This window comes from Siphateles boraxobius, unplaced genomic scaffold (genome assembly GCF_051911475.1).
Source record: "Siphateles boraxobius isolate OS27281-9 unplaced genomic scaffold, OSU_SipBor_1 72, whole genome shotgun sequence".
Taxonomy (NCBI): domain Eukaryota; kingdom Metazoa; phylum Chordata; class Actinopteri; order Cypriniformes; family Leuciscidae; genus Siphateles; species Siphateles boraxobius.
This window is the reverse complement of record NW_027509200.1, coordinates 466,019-488,666: the sequence shown is the minus strand read 5'-3', so window position 1 is coordinate 488,666 and position 22,648 is coordinate 466,019. Positions and strand designations below refer to the sequence as shown.

The 22,648-nt window shown below is 36.7% G+C and overlaps 1 protein-coding gene and 1 long non-coding RNA gene across 2 annotated transcripts; both read right to left on the bottom strand.

The window, feature by feature from the left end:
* Positions 1–16,960: 16,960 nt before the first annotated feature.
* LOC143724336 (uncharacterized) lies at positions 16,961–21,166 on the bottom strand. The gene is made up of 10 exons (XM_077217339.1): positions 21,137–21,166; positions 20,280–20,323; positions 20,111–20,140; positions 19,656–19,700; positions 19,292–19,321; positions 19,043–19,093; positions 18,829–18,849; positions 18,524–18,668; positions 18,205–18,279; positions 16,961–17,064 (listed from the first exon to the last, which is right to left on the bottom strand). The coding sequence occupies exons 3-10, from the start codon at positions 20,135–20,137 to the stop codon at positions 16,961–16,963; spliced, it is 498 nt and encodes a 165-aa protein (XP_077073454.1). The 5' UTR covers positions 20,138–20,140; positions 20,280–20,323; positions 21,137–21,166.
* Positions 21,167–21,172: 6 nt separating this feature from the next.
* On the bottom strand, positions 21,173–21,915 carry LOC143724337 (uncharacterized). The gene is made up of 3 exons (XR_013197359.1): positions 21,715–21,915; positions 21,381–21,523; positions 21,173–21,279 (listed from the first exon to the last, which is right to left on the bottom strand). It is a non-coding gene; the product is annotated as an uncharacterized LOC143724337 (long non-coding RNA).
* Between the last annotated feature and the right edge of the window lie 733 nt (positions 21,916–22,648).

The following is a 22,648-nucleotide window of genomic DNA, read 5'->3' as shown; positions in this document are numbered from 1 at the left end:
GAACGAAAAAATAGCTGTTATTTTTTTCACTCTCTTCTAGCCATTTTGCCTTGAACGAATAAAGGCACCTTTAGCTAGATCAAGGTAAATCAGATCTAGTTGAGATTGAATTTTAGCTAATTTTCTTCTGTTCCAATATACCTAAATTATCAAGTAATTCTATTTCCTTTTGTTTGCTTATTTATTAACTCTTTACTGCGTTTAACTGCAATCTTTCTGACATTATATTTAAAAAACTCCCATTTATTTTTTAAATCCTTCGTTTAATCCTCCAAAACTATCTTTGGCAATATTTTTAACACGCGCATTATCATCTTTAAGAAGATTATTATTAAATTTCCAGTACCCTCTAAGGCTATAAATCCTTTCTGAGCCTGTAAGAGTTAAAGAGATAAGTTTATCGTCGGTTAATGGGGCATAACTATGAACAATTTCCTTAACATGATGTAAAGCTGAATTAGTAATTAGGAACAAGTCGATTCTAGATGGCAAAGATTTGTTTTTGTTAGACCATGTATATTCTAACTTTCCAGGGTTATAGAAACGCCAAGCATCAGCAAGTAATAAGTTGGCACAAAGAGATGCCACACTGGACTGAACAGCACCTTGAGAGGAACGAGGAGGATTTCTATCAATCAAATCATCCATGAATTCATTGAAATCACCTGAACATATAATGTATGGAGCCTGGAAATTACTAAGTTTAGACTGAACAACATCAGAAACTTTGGCAAACAGGGTCTTATTTAACACTCTGGAATTATGACCATAAACATTACAAAGTATAAATGTTGTGTTGTCCAATTTAACAGTCAAGACTATCCATCTTTCATTTTCATCTGCAACAAAATTAAGTACGTCTCCTTTAAATCGGTGCAACAAAACCATAATTCCTGCTGAATGTGAAGTTCCATGACCGAAATAGATTGAGTTTCCCCATTGAGATTTCCAAAATTTCACATCCAAGTCTGTAGAATGTGTCTCCTGACAGAAAATAATGTCAGCATCACTCCATTTAAAGTAAAGAAATAAAGCCTAACGCTTCGTGTTTTCGCGAATACCCCTTACATTCAAAGATGCTATGCTCAAAGAATAAAACCTAAAATCCATTAAAAAAACAAAGTAAATAAATCAGCAAGAAAAAAACACCGATGAAACTTACTTTACAAAGCACCACTCCAAGACCTATTGTCTTGAAGTTGCAAAAAACTTAGATCTTTCGTGAAACAGTCAGGGATATTTAGTCATTCGATGCATCATCTTTTAATTTAGGCTATTATTCAGAAATGTTTCATTGGAGTCGATTCTTTTCCCTTCAATGTAAGCAAACGGACCGTGGAACATGGCTCTTTTACCTTCCTCCTGAGCCGCCTTCACCCTTGGCCAGAGTTTCTCTCTTGCTGCTTTATCTTCAGGTGACAGTGATTCGGAGATGCGAAGGTTGTTATCCAGTAAGAACTTGGAGTTTCTGGCAGCCCTCCAGACCTTGTCACGGTAGATGTGCATCGAGAAGACAATGACGATGGCCCGCTTAGAATTCACATTTGACGGAGAAGATTTGCGACCAAGGCTATGAACTACATCCACCACCCGATCAAGTTGGTCTTGTATTTTCGGAGCAACTTTTGCAAGAGCATCGATAGTTATCAGTCTAACGTCTTCGCCATCAGTCTCTTTCAAACCATGCATTTTGAGTGACCATCTTCGACTGTAACGTTGCGCCTCGGCTATATTTGCCCTCAGAGACATATTTTCAGACTTCAAAGCTCGCATTTCCTTCTCCATCGCGGATAGTCGTTCATCGTGAGTTTTAACATCAGCGATGAGTTGTTGCACCGAAGTTGCTAAACTGTCCGCCTTTCCCGAAGTAAGCTCCATAGTCTTCTCGATCGTTGAAATCTTTGAAAGTGTACAATCAAGTTTCAAGCTAAGCGCCTGAATGGCTTCAAGCATGTATTCTCAGGCTCCATTTTCGATCCAACTTTGTTCCTTTTTTTAGCAGGAGAGTCACTTTTGTGAGCCTCAGACAGACATGGAAAATCATTCGGGCATCGCAATTCTAAGGCGGGCTTGCAAGAAAGATCCATCTCGTCTGCTTCAGTATTGAGAAGAGCGAATTGTTGTTTCCTATTTCTTTTTTTGCCCATTCAAAGCTTACAGTATATCTCCGATCAAGTTAAGATGTAAGAGTTAAAGAGATGTTTAAAAAAAAATGGACTAGCTGTTAGCTGCAAATTAGGGGTCGACCGATATGTGATTTTCAGGGCCGATGCCGATACCGATTATTACAGATCAAGTAGACGGATAACCGATATTTTAAAACCGATATATAGCCTATGTCTGGTGTAAAAATGTAAGTTAATGTCAAAATTAAGAATAAATAAGAGTTTTGACAAATACTTTCTTTAAATTATTTTAAACATATGTGACCGATCAGGGAAAGTAGAGACACATGTCGGTTCTGGGGCATTTTGAGTGTTATGGCAAAAATTCTGTTAAACATCATCACTGCGTAAAAGACACTTAGTCTTCGAGTCAAATTAACAAAAAGATAAGTATTTATTCTTGCAAGAATAGGTTCAGTCTAGTACACAGAAGTTACGCTGTGCAAGAGAGTGACACACAACAGGAAGACATGAGACAGCCTTTATACTGTTTTCAAGGTTCCTCCTCACCCGCTGTACCTTTCACCCACCCAGATAAGGTCCTTACTGCTGTTCAGTTTCTACTTAAAGACACAAACTGGTACTGAAATAAACTGGCCAAAACTGACCGTCCCTAAGGTCAGAGGTCCTGTCCCATATGTTCCTGAAACGTCACGCACAAACACGTACACACATATACTTTTATACATTGAATAGGTTCTTTCTCTTATGATACCTGTTTCGGATCAATGACTATTAAAATTTCCACTACAATTCCCCCCTTTTTATCATTCAGATTACCCAATCATAATAATAAAAATAATAGAACAAATTTTAAGTCATTTCATCACACTTATACTCTTCATCTCTGGTTTTCACATAACTGACCACTCTCCTAAACATTTGTGAAATAACATTTGGAAAAGTAAAAAGCCTAGGCTGTTTTTGTGGGGATAGTCCCTTAAGTATTAGCAAGCAAGTAAAGACTTTATCTGCGGTCGGGCTGAATGAATAAGCACTGTTATTGCACTCCCGACCTAGGTCGGACCCTCAGTCACCTCAGTATAAACAAGAAATAGTGTATAGTTTAAGTAGGAAACACATCAATTTAACACCCTGGTTATCATTACACATCTTGAAACCCACATGGCATTTCAACAGGCTAAGAAATACGAAGAAATAAAAGTAGAATAAAATCCCTCATTTCGACCCCTCTCCTTGTACGTCATCACATAGCGGATAACCACAGCTTTTAACCTTCTGTTCATATCAAAAACATTCATAGAAAGAAAGAAAAAGAAAAGGAAACATACACTTTAACACGTCACAGTAGCTCCCACTACTTGTATCATCATATTTCGTTCATCCAATTGAACAGACTCCCAGCTTTAACCAGTCTATGTACTGAGCTGGAGACATATTATAATGCATGGTAAACATAACAATATTGATAATCCTGTCGCTGAAATTGGTAGTACAGTACCCCCAACCCCCCAAAGATTAACCAATCTTATCCATTTACCATCAGTCCACGCCCATTTCCATACATCGCCTCCATTTTCCTAACCATGTTTTCTTAACTTTTAACTCGATTCAGCCAATAGTTTTACTTAGTAAGCTCTATTTAACACCATATTTAATAAAATCTATCCAGAAAAGGTTTTATATTTTTTTATCCATTCTTTTAACCAATGTAGTTGTTCAAAATTAACTCAAATATTTCCATTACGGACCATCTTTTAGCTTATTACCATACATATTCTCCCATGATCGGCCTTTCTTACCCTTAATGGAAAGCCTAATCATCAAGTTTCTTCAATAATAATCCCTATAATTTACCTGAAATATTTTCTAATGAATCCTTAACCAATCAAATCATTTGATCTAAGCCCTATTTTGATTCAATCAAATAAAATCATCAAAATCATCACAAAAACAGATTCTTTTGCTAAACTCAAACCATTAGTTGGTGCATCTTCCTCCAGGTGTGTTGGTCATCTCGTTTGCCCCATGGACATTCCGTCTTCACCAGGGTGACACTTTGCGTGCCGTAGCCATGGTCTTCCATCGCTGGTTCGGGAGGTACGTTACTAGCACGTCCTTGAATCCCTCACTTTGTGCTCTATTGGATGGTTGAGGCCTGTTGGTGTTGTCTAAGGTGAGAGGCTTGGACCCAGGTGTCACACTCTCCAACCATTTTCTGATCCTTATAAGGTTTTCCCTTAAATCACGACCACACCCCCACTGGAGTGAACCATTTCTTGCCTGCTTTCACCTGTGAATGGAGACCTTAAGTATTTTGTTAGTGACCGCTTGTCTTGCCGCTCGTCCCCTTTGGTGTGACCTGTGGAATCAACAACCTGAAACATTATCTCCGGATAATTTCTTGCTCACTTAATAGCACTCGGGGTCCTTTTACCCTGAAAAACACTCAACCCACTTTGCTCATGTCCACAACACAATATTTATACATTTGGAACAGAATTAGTTCTGTTTTCTGCAATCCTTCCTGACATTCTGCAAAAGGAAAATCTTAAGTTATGCGCTGTGCAGGTGTGGCCTTGTTTCTTTCTGCCACAATAACAATCCAGGCCAGGATAGTAAGTCAAATTCATCCATAACCATTATTTTATTGGTCACATTCTGCCCTGCATCAAAAGTCTGCATGCTCTGTAAAGAAGAACAAATGTCGAGGTTATTTTCAGATAGTAAAGTACACGTAGTTTCTTTTGTCTGCTGTGCTGCCACGACCTTCGCTGCTGCATCTGCCCTGGCGTCTCCTGTTGAAACAGTCCTGCAATTTTGTTATCAGCGTGTGCGGCACACTTACAGACAGCAATTTTGTTAGGGAGAAGAATGGATTCTTGCCAGGCTTTTACCCTATTAAGCCCCTTGTCCTCCCAACATATACCGTCCCTTAATAAACCAAATTTTGTCAATTGTTATCAAAATTGTTACCATCCCCCCTTTTGATGCATGAATCATCTCGTGCATCAATCTAACATAATGGTGTTTGGATAAAGTTTGCCATCAACACTAACCCAAATGTTGTCCCAAAGCCAAAATTCCTCCAGACATCTTTCTCTGCCTCTGAAACAAAAATATTACTTAAAGCCACAAACACATCTTCTTATCAGAGTATTTGGAGGGCAACGGCCCTCAGTCTTACAGTGTATCCTGCTTTTCAGGCCTGTTGTTTGGTCTCTTAATCCCGTCATCTACAAACATTGTTTCTGAAAATTCTGTTTCAATTGTTTCTGTCAGGTCAGGTCAGGTCGTGCTGTACAGACTTGGTCGATGTCAGTCAAACAACATTTTCCCCCTTTTGTTCACAATATTCATAAATGTGAAGGACTCTCTGGATAATTTGATATTGACTTAGCCAATATGTCACTTTGTTATTGCCTTCAAATCTATAACATTTTAGTTTATCTCAACCCATTATGGACGACGATCTACCACTTCACAAATCCAATTTACATAAATGCTTTTAATCCATAGATTGATTCATAATTACCAGTAGCAGACAGAGCTGGATAACTAATCCATTTAAAGCTCGTCCCATTTTCTGCATCATCTTTTCATCAAATGGACTCAACAGAATTAACAGCTTCTTTAAAATTTGTCATTTGCCTTACCAGATTTTAGTGGCTAATGACACAATTTACACACTATTCAGACGCAGTATTCGTACCCCAAACTAACACATACAAGACATAGAGTGCAGTCACCATCACACACACTCATATTAGACACATATTTTAACTGTTCATTTTTAATGTTCGCTTTTCATTATATCATCTCTAAAAAGATTTAAATTTTAAGTAAGATTTTAAACTTCACATTTTACTGTAGCTTTTACCTAATTTTACATGGTCTCTTAACCAGTTACAAAGCATGTCTGTTCATTATTCATTTCATCTTAGAAAAGTCAGCTGGATTTTGGTTCATTATCACTATTTTGCTTCAGCTTGCTCTAGCAGGCCGATAACAGAAAGACAGACACAGTTACCATCCCTGCCTCCACTCAGACAGTCTTTCTCTCTCTAAACAAATAATCTTTTCAACAGCCTCCTAAGACTATAATTTAGACAAAGTGTAATATTAAAGTCATTACATTAACCTTTTACCATTCAGCTTTATTATCCAGACTCTTCTCAAATCTACAAAGCTGTCTTCAGCTTTAGCCACCACCATGCCTAACGACCTTCAGGAGTTAAAACTATGTTATAGACATATTAGCTCAACATTAACTCTTCTATACATTTTACTTGCCCATATGGCAACCAACATCATGTCCCTCATATAATTAAGTTTTGTTACTGTCTCCGCAGCAAATAATGGCAATCACCTCATGGAATCAGCTGGCTTTTGAAAGTCCATTCCCGTTAATCATTTATCTTTAATTTTCTTCTCTTCAGGGTGTCGTCCCCTGGCATAGTTGCAGACACTTGTCACAATGAAAAACAAGCCATACAATCAATGCGGTTTCTGGTGAGTGGTATAGAGGAACTCACATTTCTGGGTCAGACTGCCGTAACATTAATTTTCACCTCACAGCGCATCTCACCTCTCAATGCTCTGCTGACCCCGGTGGCCTCCAGTAATCAGCGCTCAACTCTCATACCTTTCTCACAAATAACACCTGCATCCGGAGGTGCCCAATGTTCGTGACCCCCTGCGTTGGGCTGTCCCCTGGCCAGGAAGATCATCCCATCATTGAGTAGCCACTCGTACACACGTACACACTGGTGACCGCTCTTTCCCAATGCAATCAGTTTTCTTCAACAGAACTCAGCTGTTTTCTGGAGCTTAGGAAAGGCACGTTCAAGAGTCACCAGAGCCATTCCGATTGCCTAATAGTGTTCACAGGGAGACAGGTTAATAACAACAGTATTTAATCACTTAAATCCATTAACTATCTTAAAAGCAGCAACCTAGCTACTTAGACTATACTCAGTGAATTTAGATCACAACCGTACATTCAGTGTACTTCATCTGTAGCCGGAGCCATCGGTCCTGAATGGTGGAGACTAAATGAGACAAAGTTGTTACTGGTCCTAAAATACGCTAATCAAAATGTCACCTCTATCGTTTAAGGTCTGTATTATTATTTTAAAGACTTCTTTAAAGTCATTCAGTTTTACATTTAAAACATTTACAAATACAAATTTCCCTCTGAACGGCAATTGTTTCTTTAAACATCTCTGTGTCTATGATTCTCAACTGAAACACTGTGCTTTACTTATTATCACAGATAACAGCTTTTAGCTGACTCATTGAATGAGAGAGACTCTGAGACATTCGGACTGGTACACTGCTCTCTCATATACTTCTAACATCAAACTTTTATCTACCATCTTTTAACTCTATCCCAGCTTAAGGCATCTTTGCCAGAAATTACATGTGTTTTCAAATACACATAGTTTTACAGTTGTCCTTTGCCCACGTCAGGGAATCTAGACATTACAAATTTCCACTCAGATTGAGTCTCTGTCGCACTGGCTGTTTCAGCCACAGCACACATCAGATTTAGATAAGCGAACTGTTTCATTACAGCCAATAGCAGACTTATCTTTTGAAAGCAAAACATCAGCTTCTAGCTCTTTCATGGTCAACTTTTCAAGCTGTTTGTTTAATCAGATGCCTTTCTACACATTTTACATTTTAGCAACCGTACTACTGTACTCGATTTTAGTTGTCAATTTCTCAATTATCATAGTTTAATACTTAATTATTAAACTATGACTTAGTTACTGACTTAATTATTTTTTTCTAGGAGTTTATCAATCTTCAATTAGGATTCACAATAACTTTTACGAGGCTATCACGCCCTGCTTTTGATACATTTTGATACACATACATCTTTTGCAGTTATCATTTTAAATCATCCTTTTAGTTACTTTTACAATTTGCAACTCATTTTTTTAATCATTATCTGTCATTTTACATTAACCTGTATTCATCAGTTCACTTATAAAAAATTACTATTATAGATCTTTTCTTCAAAAGGATTCACTTTAAGACTTCAATCTTTTGACCTTGTTTTTATCTCTTACTCTTTCTCAGACGAAAACTTTAATATCTTTATATAAACACTGATCTACTTTCAAACCCACATTATTTCCAGAAATGTGCCACTATCACATTTTAAAACACCTTCTAAGTGGGCATTTAAAGTTACATGTTAGATGGTCCTGCTGACCACAATTAAAACACTCTCTGTCGGCTCCAACTTACTGCACACTCTTGAAGCAGTGTGTCCCATTCAGGAATGTAAACAGAGCTGATAAGCAGTTCTCTGTATTCTTTTACAGTCCACCAGTGGCGGATTTAATCACAATAGCCAAATCATAATCTTCATCATTATCATTGGCCGCACATTAATTTTAATAAGCTGCATCGAAATGCTCAAAATATTCTAAGTTGTTTTCACAAAGTTTTCGTTTAACTTTAGTCATACTTGTCCAGGGAAATTATCCTGACCCATAATTTCATTTATAAAACAGACAATATCTTTTGCTTCAATTACTTAATATCAACAAGTATCCAACATTATACATTATTGATTTTCAGAATTTTTTGGTCAAAGTTGTCTTTACATTTTACTAATTTGGTATTATCATCAAAAACCCTAATTACAGAACAAGTACTTTTATCTAACATCCGGAAACCGGGCTGAATAATCAAACCCTGTTTCTGTACCCCCAGCATAGCTGGACCCTAGGTTCAAAACACAATGGTTGTCAAACTAAAACTAAACCTAATTTCAATCATTATTTTACCATTAAAATATAGAATTTTGCTTAATGAAACATTACTTATCTTTATATCACATTAGTCCCCGTTAATCATACTCAATGCCTTATTTTTATTCTGAAACTCATTTTTCATACCATTTAAACAGTTAATTTGACTTCCATAAATTCTGTCAGACATTTTATTTTCATCACATATAGTTTTCTACTATATTCCTTCTCAATCTTTCCCTACATGTCCAGTTCCTTCTGTATCCTCTCCTTTTTTTTACCCTACATGCCAGTTCCTTCATTATCTAACCAGTACATGATTGTTTGCACAATCCCCACACAAACATATCTCACACACCAACCTTCTTGTTTTTTTTTTTTTTTTTTTTCACTTCCTTCTTCCATCAAGTCTCTCACCCGTCATAGTGACACTTGAATTTCCAATCTTTCCCTTGTTTTGATAACAATCCCCTATTTCACACAGACAGCCTTATAGCTGCTTGCAACTTCAATCCGTATCATATAAATTTAAGTTCTCTAGACATCTAATGTCATGCATCCATTTACTGGATGAAGAAGTAAAAGCTTTATTTCTCTCGACAGTTCTTTTTAGCTGCCCCTTTAAGACAACAATCCATTGTTTGTCCACATTGCTTACACATGTTGAACACAGCCATAACAACCTTTTTTGTTTCTCACTGCCCTGTTCAACTGATTCTCGCACTACTTTCAGTCTAGTTGTGCTCAGTGTTCCCTACCTGGGGAAATCATGGTATTTTCTCAGTTTTTTCAATATCTAAAACATAAATTTTCCCCCATAATTTTCGCATTTGATAGAAAAAACGGTGTATCAAATTTTGCATGCTTACCTTGAGACTTCCCCATATTGGCTGCTTCTCTGTTCTCTGTGGATTTCTCTTCAACGCGCGTTTTCCTGATCTGTTAGGCGTCCCCAACAGACCCGATTTTTCCTTTTAACCCAAATCGGTCGGGTTGCACTATTAGTGCCCTCCTAATTAAGGTTTACCAAAAACTGTTCTGGTTCCCCCTAATTAGCCTCAGTACCTAAAAACAATTTGCTCCGTCGTGGAACAACTAATTTTCAGGTTACCTATCTGTTTGAAATCTCTTGATCTGTTACAGACCTCAATTAATCTCAGATAATTTTCTCTCGTATCTGTTTGAAACCTCTTGATCTATATATAGATCTCAATTAATCTCAGATTACGTACCACAGAAACAGCCCTCAGCCAATATGGTTCACTCACATTTCTTACCCGAAACAAAATACTTTTCCCCAAAAGAAAATATTTTAGACGTCTCTTACCAGAGATATGTTGGTTGCCACGGGTTCGCTTTCTTTTGATTCCAGTGGAGCCCCTCCCGGACCCGATAGCGGTCGGCCTCTCTCTCTCAAGCTTACGAGGTAGAGCTGGAACTGCTCAGTCCAGGTGGCCAAACACCGTCCGCTCTCAGGTCCAGAAGGCACTTCCAAGGAACCCCACTCTGACACCAAATTGTTGTGGCAAAAATTCGGTTAAACATCATCACTGCGTAAGAGACACTCAGAGTCAAATTAATAAAAAGAAAAGTATTTATTCTTGCAAGAATAGGTCCAGTCTAGTACACAGAAGTTACGCTGTGCAAGAGAGTGACACCCAACAGGAAGATATGAGACAGCCTTTATACTGTTTTCAAGGTTCCTCCTCACCCGCTGTACCTTTCACCCACCCAGATAAGGTCCTTACTGCTGTTCAGTTTCTACTTAAAGACACAAACTGGTACTGAAATAAACTGACCGTCCCTAAGGTCAGAGGTCCTGTCCCATATGTTCCTGAAACGTCACGCACAAGCACGTACACACATATACTTTTATACATTGAATAGGTTCTTTCTCTTATGATACCTGTTTGGGATCAATGACTATTAAAATTTCCACTACACCTCATTGGTCCAGTCTATTTTTGTGACAGCTAGCTCAAAATAGATGTCTGTACCCATTGCTAGTGTCGTGAAATCTATTTACACAGCACCGCTATTTCTTCTGACCGCCGGAGAACACCGCGCGGAACCAACGCTAGCATAGTGCTCTATCTGGCGCTAGCTAGCTAGCGCTACCCACTGCAGTGACCGCGGCGGGCCAGAATTACACAAAAGACATGGTTTACCTTTACTTTATTCAATGCAGAACTATCTTGAGTTGTAACGTTAACTGGAAATGCAGATTAGACCATCTCGTAATAGCCTACAAATCCAAAACATGAATAATCCTCGAGCAGTGCTGCGATGTGCGATACAGTTTTGTAACTCCATTGTGTTTGTTTACAGAAATGATAACAGTCGTTTTATACTAGTGCTTATGCGACATCACGATTTTTGATGATCTTCTGCACCTTTTTCTGAGCGCGAGGAGGCGCGCGCACATGCGCCTGACAACCAGGCACATAGGCCTACTTCATTTTGAAGCAATTAAAATGCCTCGTTCATTTTAAAGACCTTATTATTAGCCTGTTTTTGCCGTGAGAATTATGCATATTCCTCCATGCACCCAGTATTTAAGCAGAAATTAATGTGCAATTTAGTCAACCAGAAAAATATTTTGTCTATCGTAACTCTAATCAATACATTTACTATTTAATTAGTTATACGTATCCAGTTATTTATATTTAATTTGTTGAGTTAACAATTAGTTCTTATTTAATAAAATAATAAACATGATTTTTTTTAGAGTCACTTGGCCTCATAAATTGTCCTTATGAAAATATGTCACTGCAAGCTAATCCTTTTTGCCTCCCTTTAATTCGAATACATCCGTGAACATATTGGGCAGTTTTGAAAAGTGCTTTGAATGTAGTCCGTCTTATACAGCCTCAACAAAAATGTGTTTCTACCCAGAAATATAAAAGGCCCAGAAATATAAAATTTACATGATATGGCAAGATGAGAGAGGGGGTAAAATCTTTGCGTGGCAGGTGGAGCTGCCACTCGACCAGTCACGGATATATGTTCCATTCAGACGTTATAGCACGTGACAGAAGATTACGTGACGTGACGTGATATAGGTATCTTGTACTTAAATATAGTGAACGGAGTCCATTATTCATGAATAAAAATTGTTCAGTCTTTAGAAAAACCTTTGCAAGCCCAGTTTAAAATAAATTTTTGTTATTATCTGCTTTGTGGGGAAATAATCAGGGCAGTGGATGATTCTGAATTAAATTACTGTTTACTGACACAGTGATTTACTTTTTGTCCTTTTTTTTGATCATTAATGCACATCGTTTTTCAAGTAAGCAAGTAAGCCAATGCTTGACGACAGCTTGATTGAACAAATCATTGACTAAATTACAGGAGCATACTTTTACTTGTATTCTAGATGCCTTGACTCAACGTCTTACAACGGCAAACACCTATGACTTCGCTCAAGCTGTACAGAAGTGGCTGCGCTACGCCCCAGACCGAGCGGGAGGAGCTGGAAGACGGAGGCAGCAGGAGTTAGCACTAGAGTTAGTTTCTATTTTCTATATTTTGCTAGCCCATCCTGGCTGTCGATATAGCCTAATAATAATGTTTTTAATATTATATTAAAATTACAGACCTTCAGATTAAACCTGTGGTATATTAAAACACCATTGAAGTTTTGTTGATATGCTGGGATTTCAACATTGTTTCAATATCCATTGTAATCGAAATACCATTGAAATTCTGTTGATCTCTAGGAAAGATTTAAACGTTGTTTCAATGATAATAGAGGGTGCAACATGATGAAGAATCAACATCAGAGTTCGACGTTGATTCAATGAATTTATCGTTGACAGCGGGATGTTGATTTAACATCGTTTCAATTACTATTTGCTATCTGGGCCTGATCCTTTTTAATGTGAGATAGAAGAAATATACCAATGTGAATACAGGGAACACCAACAGTTCCTTTAATCTGTATTTACTCTTTTATAAAATAGTGCATATGAGGTAGACATGTGAATAGACAATGATATAGCTGTCCAAAACTGAAGTATATAATTTATATATGTATTTTGTCTGTTTTGCCAAGGTTCTGGGTAGCAAAATGTATCATGGATCTATCATGAGAATTTTTATGAATATTTGTAATAAGGACTGTATATAATATATTTATATACTCAGGGGTTAAAGTGGGCCGGAACGGTCCGGAACTGCGTTCCGGCACCTCAGATAAATTATTAAATAAATATCAATAATCTCAACGAATCTCGCTGGTCCCGAGATGGACAAACTGACCGACCAACCTCCCTTCCTCTTAAGTCTTAAATTGCACATATGTAGGTCCAGTGGCGTAACTTTGCTTTGAAAAGTGGTGGGGACACCGCACAACTCGTTTTGCTATTTGTTTATTTAATAACCAAATTTACTTGGGGACTGAGTTCATAGTTGGAAATACACTTAATTTTCACTTTGATGTAGGCCTACACACATGCATGTATCACATTTACAAATATGTCTATAAGCATCCGAATAAGCAAAACGTAACATTCACACGTTCATGTAACATGGTGCTGCCAATAAAATATCTAAAAGCTGCCACAAAGAACCAGCAAAAGTAATGATTATGAATATGTCAAATATAGCAAGGAGACATTTTACGTTTGTTAATAAACAAGTGTTTTCTGTGTCAGTGTGTCGGCTGCAAAGATGAAGTTGAAGATGCTGACTCGCGATCTTCACAGTAGTGAACGCGCCAGAGAGAAATGCACATTTCATGGATTACATAAGCAGAGAGCAGTCTGTTTTCTTTCCTTTTGAATTGTTCTGTTTACAAGTAGGCCTAGATATTTCAAGCTTTCTATATATTTCTCAGGTCTGTGAGAGGCAAGTACATTATACGCTGAGTTTCGGTTCATTTATGGACGAGAGTCCAGTTCAAGCGCCGGCTTCTCCGTGATATTTTATTTAACCTTTATTTAAGGAGAGTCCCATTGAGATTAAGAACCTCTTTTGCAAGGGTGACCTGGCCAAGACAGGCAGCAGTACAAACACATCGGTACAGACAAATAACGCAGAAGCGCTAACATGTCATATAATCATTTAAAATAATGTTTACAGTCTAAGAGCATTTAGCCTACATATTAAGGCATCTGCGTCTAAATCTTTCATTTTGGATTTAAAAGCATTTAGCAAGATTAACTCAATGAGTTTCAAGTCCTTTTGCAAAGTATTTCATGCTGAAGGTGCAGAACACAGAAATGCCTTCTTTCCCGTTTCCATGCGGGCCTTGATGATCTATTTTCTACTATAGGCCTATTCACTTCTTATTTATTAAATCCAAGCAATTGGTTGATGAAACATTGATTAAAATTAAGATACAATTAATAAAAAACGAAATTCACTTTAAAGAAAGGCTTTGTGCTTTCTGTTTGAGGTCTCTGTGAAAGTTTTAAGGTCGCTTTCAGAGCAGTCATGTCCGTAATGGAGAACTGTCACGTCCGTAACATTTTTTTCCTCATAAACGCGAACACGAAAAATAAAATAAAAATAATATTTTATGTTCTATGGAGGCCGACCATTCTTCATCCGGTTAGTATTAGGCTACTTTTGTTTTGCGTAGTGTAATTCATAGAATTACTAAAAAATATTTTGTCATGTCTCGTGTATTTCCCTCATATTAAATATAAAGTGCATGTGTAGACTGATATTTTTCTAATGTCTGGACTCCTTTATTAAGGGAGTATGGATATATAAACAGACGTTTCAGTATTAAACGCATTTTGTGAGAATTTATATTTCAAGATCAACAAAAGGGTTCCCCCACCTACCAAATCCCACTTTAACCACTGTATATACTGTATGTATTTGCTTATTTATATCGTATACTGTTATGGCAAAAATCTCTATCAAACCATCATCCCTGCGTAAGAGACACTCTGAATTAAATTGTCTTTTAAAAGGTATTTCTTCTTGCAAGAAGGCCCAGTCACCACACAGAAGTTACGCTGTAGAGTGAGTGAGACGACACCAGGAAGAGCTGGGCTGCCTTTATACACGAATCCGACGAGCGTTCTGTGTAGGCTGCCATCTTGTGGCGACGCCATTACTGAGCTGTTACCGGTATATAAACAAAGCTCCGTGATAACGCACCCTCGATGACAGCTACAGCCAGGCAGAATGACTTGTTGGGTTGATGATGTTAGACAGTGGCCTCCAGTCACAGATGAAGGTACAAACGATCTTACAGATTATTTATGAAAATAGCTTGGCAAGCTAGCTACGCTAATGTTAGCTAACGAGGAAACTATAAAAAGATCTGTCCATTTGGCAACAATAAATAAATGAATGACATCAAATAAACGAATTCATGTTTTTCATTTGTGTCCATTATTTATCTCATTTTCACATTGTAAAAGGCAAGGGTAAGGTACAGCTAGAAAGTATACATAATAGCGACCAATTAGTGTTTTTAAACCATGTAAAGACTTCAATATAACAGCAGGAGAACAATTATGTCACATAACGTTACATTTAGCTCAGGAAAGCCATTTAATGACCATAGCATGTTAATTGAATAGAAAAAATAGCTAGAGAGGAGATTTTGCTAAGCACTATATTACCTATTTATTATATTTTTTTACTTATGTCATTAAATAATTGTTATTATAACAAAAACTGCATCATATTTAATTTCATTTGTTATTTGAAAATAATTCTGTCACAGTCAAGCAAATCAAACATTAACAACAGACATAACAGTAATGTTACTAACGTTATTGCCCCAATGCGCCCCTTCTGTTGTTTTAAAGGTATTCAAGAGTATTTTCTCCTTCGCCTGGCATCCGATGATCAACAAAATGCCAACTACAGGTCACTGATAGAGGGTGAAAATGATCCGAGCTCCGGATGGGTTGGTCAAATAATGCACACTCTACATGTAAATCGCGGGCTGTTTATTCCAGTGGACGCAAGTTGCAACTAAAACAATAGGAGGCAATGGCTCAACGCTACCCAGCAACAGCTCAGTTATGGCGCCCGCTTACTTCCGGTAGTTTCGCCGGATTCGTCTATACTGCCAGTATGTCACGTAAAGTTCTTTAGTGCACTCGGATAATTGCAGTGTGAAACCAAACCAAAACTTTCTGAAAGTATAAAATGTATCAAAACGTGAACTTTGGTGCGGACCTTGGTGCGGACTTTCAGGTGTGAAAACGCCCTAAAATATCTTCTGTAACTATCCCTTTAAAAGCTGTTTATACCTGTAAACTGCGGGTGCACTGGACATGCAATGTTCTTAATGAAATGGTTTTAATAGTGTAATTGATGAATACAAAACATTTTTGACAAGAATATTGTTTGGATTGTCTTTTGATTTGCAGTTATTCTGAAGTTGCATTATAATATTATTACCTGTAGATTTATATACTGTAATAACTATCTCAGTGGATATTACAAACCTAGTAGTAATGTGTGAACGAGATATATGTGTGTATCTGTGAACGTGCAGGAGTGCGACACCTAGGAACAGCTGGGAAGGGGCCTTTGGTCCTAGAGGTCAGGATACATCTAAATTAGATGGTCCTAGTGTCAGCTAGCGGCGAAGAGAAGAATGTGCAACGGTGTATTCCTTATTTAGCAATATGCCCTGAAAAAGAAACCTGCTGCATAAGACCTTGAAACCAGTATAAAGGCAGCCCAGCTCTTCCTGGTGTCGGCTCACTCACTCTACAGCGTAACTTCTGCGTGGTGACTGGCCCTTCTTGCAAGAAGAAATACCTTTTAAAAGACAATTCAATTCAGAGTGTCTCTTACGTGTCTCAGAGTCCCATACGGGAAAAAAATATATTTTAAAATATATTTTAAAATATATTTCAAAATATACAAAAAATGGCCAAAAAATATATTTGCTAAAATATATTTCAGAATATATTTACATAAATATATTTCCTACAAATACATTTTTTTAATATACCTTGTATTTTTTAAAAACATTTATTTTGCCCTGCATATATTTCAGTCCAAGAAAATACATTCACAATGTAACATTTGAATAAAATCTTTATTTGCAGTCCAAAATGTGAACATATCACACATCTGAATAAATTAGCTTTTTTTTTTTTCAAGCAGTCTCAGTTCCCCCAGCTTGGAATTCACTGCAATACCCAAAGCTCCTCTGGATACATTGGGAAATCTCTTCTTGACTGCCACTGTAAGAGACAAAAATCACAGATATATATTTAGTTCATGCACCCAAAAATGAAAATTCTGTCAATAACTACTCACACTCATTACTTCTAACCCTGTTGAGACTCTCGTTCATCTTCTAAACACAACTGAAGATATTTTAATAACATTTGAGAGATTTCTGTCCCTCCATTGCTGCGTATTTTGCCACTGCCTATGTTAATGACGGCCGGGTGTCCACTGGCACTGGCGCGCTTCACGCGGAGCAGAGCGAGCACTTTCAATTCATTTATATGGAAGTTGAAGAAGCTCAACTTCCATATGAATGAATTGAAAGTGCTCGCTCTCCTCCGCGTGAAGCGCGCCAGTGCCAGTGGACACCCGGCCGTCATTAACATAGGCAGTGGCTCACTTCACTTTTGGATTTTTGTTTCAGAAAACTTTTTTTCTGTTTTCTTGGTTTTTATTTATATTGTATAAATGTAACACTTGAATTTTTTTAATTCCATTTTTTGCCACACAGATGCATTAAATAAAACTACTGACATCCGCTCAATTCATATGGATTAGTTTTACGATCTCTTTAGGAACTTTTTGAAGCGTCATAGTGGTAGTTGCGCAGCTGTCAAAGGAGGGACAGAAATATCTCAGATTTTATATCAAAAAGATATTAATTTCTGTTTCGAAGATGAACGAAAGTCTTACAGAAATGATTACAATTTTTGGGCGAACTAACCCTTTAACTGAAATTTTCTAGTAAATTTTCCTTTCACCAACTCTGCGTCCGAAATCAAATACTTCTCTACTATATAGTATATGAAAAACAATACGCCAACAGAGAAGTATGTCCGAATTCATAGTATTTTTAAAATAGTAGGCAAAAAGTATCCTCATGACCTACTACTTATGCAGAGATTCTGAAGTGTGCATACGATGGACACTTTACTATCCCATGAGGCTAGGGGAGGGGATTTATGACTGGCAGTGAAGCTACGTAAATTACACTGGTAAGTCACGTGACAGCAACAACATGGTTGATTTAGTAGTGTCCGAAATTCATTCATATAGAACATACTTTTTTAATGGTTGCGATGTAAATTCAAATACAAATGTATCTACTCAAACAGTATGTGATTTTGGACGCACTGCAAGTCTTGATTTACCAAATATGGCTCCCATGGTTTCCTTGTCAAGGGCACTTCTTCTCTCTGTACTACCGTCAGTTTTACTCTTTCCCCCTACAAAAGACAATACATGATACATGAACATTTGAATAGGATACAGAGGGCATGCACAATTGTCTTCTGACTAGTTTTAGATCTCCAAATATTTTTGTTCACCTCAACAGTGGAAGTAAAGAAAAATAACTACAGGTATGCTGAATTTGAAAGATATTTTTATGGGCAAGTTAGATGTAGATGCCTTTTTTAAACTACTCAGATTAATATCTAAGAATTTGACTTGGCCTTTGAAACGGTCTACCTTTCAAATTGCTCTGGATCAGAACCTCTAGTGGGAAGGCGGCCATTAAAAGAACACGGACCATTGAAGTGGCTGTTTGGGCCTGCAGAGCAGAAGTCCATTGATGCTGTAGGATTGTTATGCCCGTGCCATGTGCTAACTCCACCTGTGGTTGTGATCACATAAACAAGTTTTAAAAGATTTAATTTGAAAATAATGTATATTGTAAATCTCTTTTTAAGTTTTTATTTAGCCATTTCACCCATTGGAGAAATGCTTAACAAATCTTTATGTACACACCTAAATCCTCAGCAAAAAGTACTTACATAATTAGCATCACTGGAACACTAAAAAAATAAAATTGAAATAAAACCAAAATGAAAGTCAACAATGTTATTACAGACAGACTGTTGCTGGTAAACTATAAAGAAAAGAAGGAAGTGCTTAACTACAAACCTTTACACACTTTATTAAGAATTAACAAAGCAATTACTCGTAACTGCACCATGTATTTTGGCAAGGCAAAAACAAAGTACTTACTTTACTAGCAGACAGAGAAGCATTGGATGTAGAACATATTTTGCTGTTATGCTGAGGAAAATAAGTCACACAAACATGAGAAAACACAAAGGTGAGTAAATGATGAGATATATCAATTTTAGGTGAACTATTGTTTATCTACCACAGTCATGTTCAAATAACGATGCTATGATTAATGTTCCTGACTTGACAAGTATATTTGAAATGTAAAAAATAAGATAAAAACAATAGTTAAAATGCATAACTTACATCAAGGACATCTGCATTTGATTGCACAGGCTAAAATGAATATGGTAAATGGATATGTTAGCAATAGTACTGGACAATTGTTTACAATATACGTTTATCTAATGATCTATGTAACTGGCACTTCTAGCAGGATAATTATACCACAAAATGCCGAGATTTAATATACAGTATAGTAGTTTGCATGTAGCCGTGGTATGAAGTACAACTTGTTCTGTTGTAATTTCTTTATAATTATTTTAATTTCATGGTTTATTATAAATGTTTAAAAAATCGATTAGAAATGTCATTATTTCAATAGTTATGCTTAGTATGTGACATAATAGCATGTGGCACAGACATTACATAAAAAGTAGCTAATACTTACTTTAGGAGCATGTGAGAGGGGAACATGAGATGGAGTCTTTGAAATCTGTAAAAGAGAAATTCATGTATTAGAAACAAGTCAACACTGTAAATCAGAAAAACATTTACATAGCAGACTGTTTCTTGTTCAGATTCAGTGTACAAGTACAATCAGGACCGTCCCAAGCGTAGCGTGGGGTGGTGTCGGGCAGTGCAAGTTAGTATTAGCACCACTCTCAATCCCCCACCCCGTTCGTTCGTGATCACGGCCCTGAGTACAATGTACAAGTACATAATTTTTAAAAAAAATATATATATATATATATATATATCATATGTTAATAGATATGAAAATGTGTAAAATGTACATCATGAACATCTGCAACAGATTCCACAAGCTATTGTAAACTGCACCAAAAACAACAACAACAATAATGATAATGACAAACAAATTAATTAATTAGATTTAAATCTTACGTCAGGGACATCTGCAATTGATTTCATGGGCTGAAATAAGAAGGCAGAAATATTACTAATGAGCAACTCTAAAGGTCTTAAAAAGTTTTAAAAGGCAAGAAAATGTGGAGCATTGTAAAATAAATTAAGGCATAACTGTGCTTTACATTATGTAAACAATTCTTCTAACCTCTTGGAGTAAGTGCTTCGTAGCCAGAAGGAGAGGTGGGATTTCTGTGAACGTAAAATTAAATGTGAATATATTTTGAAAAATACTGTAGAAAGACCAAACTGTAAGCACACACACACACACACACACACACACACACACACACACACACACACACACACACACACACACACACACACACACACACACACATATATAGTGTACTGGTCAGAAATTTGGAAACATTACTATTTTTAATGTTACTTTTTCTAATGATATCTATTTTTTTTTCAGGATTCATTGATTAAAAAGAACAAAGTTAAAAAGAACAGCATTTATTTAAAATAGAAATATTTTCTAACAAAATTTAACACTTTTTATCAATTTAATTTATCCTTAAATTGATAAAAAGTGTAACTGTTAAATTGATACAAAGTGATAGTAAAGATTTATATTGTTAGAAACGTTTTCTATTTTGAATAAATGCTGTTCTTTTCAACTTTATATCCATCAATGAATCCTGAAAAAGTATCACAGATTATAAGAAATATTATGCAGCTCAACAGGTTTTCAGCATTGATAATAATCATAAATGTTTGTTGAGCATCAAATCATATAAGAATGATTTCTGAAGGATCATGTGACACTGAAGACTTAAGGATTAATGATGCTGAAAATTCAGCTATGTTTACAGGAATAAATTATGTTTTAAGTATATTTAAATAGAAAACCATTATTTCAAATTGTAATAATATTTCACAATATTACAGTTTTTTTCTGTATTTTGATCAAAATGCCGGATTGATAATATATTACACACACACACACACACACACACACACACACATATATATATATTTATACAGTACAGTACTTACTTTCAAGTATTTCATTTTTCAGCCTCTCATTTTCTTTTTTTTAGACTCATGTTCTCTTCTCTCAGCTGATTTATCACACGCTGTAGATGTTCAATTTTTTTTCCATTCCACACCTTTAGATCATTTGGTAGTAGGTCTGTGAGCTGTCCATTAAAAATACATAATTTACTGTAAACAAGTACATTTATATGTATTTATAATTATGTTATATATATATACACATACAGTTCTAGCAAACACTCACCTTTTTCTTAGCTGCTGGTTCCTCTCTCACCTGTGCGGCCTCTAGGAGTTTCATTGTGGGTCTAGTCTTTCTCTTGAGAATGACTGGCTTGGGTAGCTGTTCTTCAAGCTCCTTGAGCTGTATTTGCAACGTTCTCTCCCTTTCTGAGGAGATAGAATAATGCTGAGATAAAGGCTAACGTTAATGATTGTAGCACGTCACACGGTCCTGATGATGTTAATTACATAAAAAAACAAAAAAACAAATTGAATAATTTACTGACGTCTTGTTAAGCGTATCCAGAATAATAAAGCATGATATAAGAGTATAGGATAATAAAAATAGGAAACTTTACCTGCTATCTTGACGATGGAGGCCTCATAAACCGCCCACCCACCTTTCGGCTCTTTGACGCCTTGGCGCCACTCCACCAAGTAAACTTCCTTTTCTTCCATACCCGCTGAGTATTCATCCTCATCAAATCCTCTTATTTGTTCAGTAGGCAGAATAGAGAATTTTCCATCCTCCACCCACTTAATTAACGCAAACATAATCGGCTCGTTTCTTACCGTCTCCAATTTTCGGGTGCAGCGGTGACACGGTCATATTATTCGCGCCTCAGGCTGGCAACGGTTTTTTTTTTAATGACGTCATAAAGCTGCTTTTTTAAATTATCTAAATTGTTGAATTTTTTTGTATTTGCACTTACATAACAATGTTTTAGGATTCTTTTAAATGTTGTTTTTTACCTTTAAAATCTAATTATGCAGTTTTATTATAACATCACTAAGGCATTGCGCTGCGTATGCATTGCGCATGCGCAGACAGTAAGCGCATTGACGGACGGATTCCAGACGATCCATTTTTTTACTTCCCTGGAAAACTATTTGGTAAGCATAGATGTCACAATAAATAACATTCTAACTTTATTACAAATGTTTAACGTTAACCCTTTGGATTGTATGATTAATCCTCAATGTTGTTCTTTATTTTGTCATCTTAATTTCATCAGTAGGTCACATATGATTTGCCGTGACGTACACAGACACAATGAGCGAGCCTCGACAAAGGATTTCGTATAAACGTTATCTTACTGATGCTGAAGAGGAAATTCCTCCAAGAACCATACGAAGATGGGCACAAAAAAAAAGGTGTGTTGAAAACAGTATCTCCCACTGCTAGGTCGATTAACTGCAACCAAACCAAATGCCCTTAAATTTCCCCAATCAGCCGTTCTGGCGGGTGTACTTTTGTTTCTGCCTATGGTGCGAACGGCTCCCAAATTAATC

Coding starts and splice junctions, on each gene's coding strand:
- LOC143724336 (XM_077217339.1), bottom strand. CDS start 20,137: ATGAAATCAATTGCAGATGTCCCTGAC. Junction 19,322..19,655: donor CCCTCTCACATGCTCCTAAA/GTAAGTATTAGC, acceptor TATTCATTTTAG/CCTGTGCAATCAAATGCAGA. Junction 17,065..18,204: donor AACCATGGGAGCCATATTTG/GTAAATCAAGAC, acceptor TGTCTCTTACAG/TGGCAGTCAAGAAGAGATTT.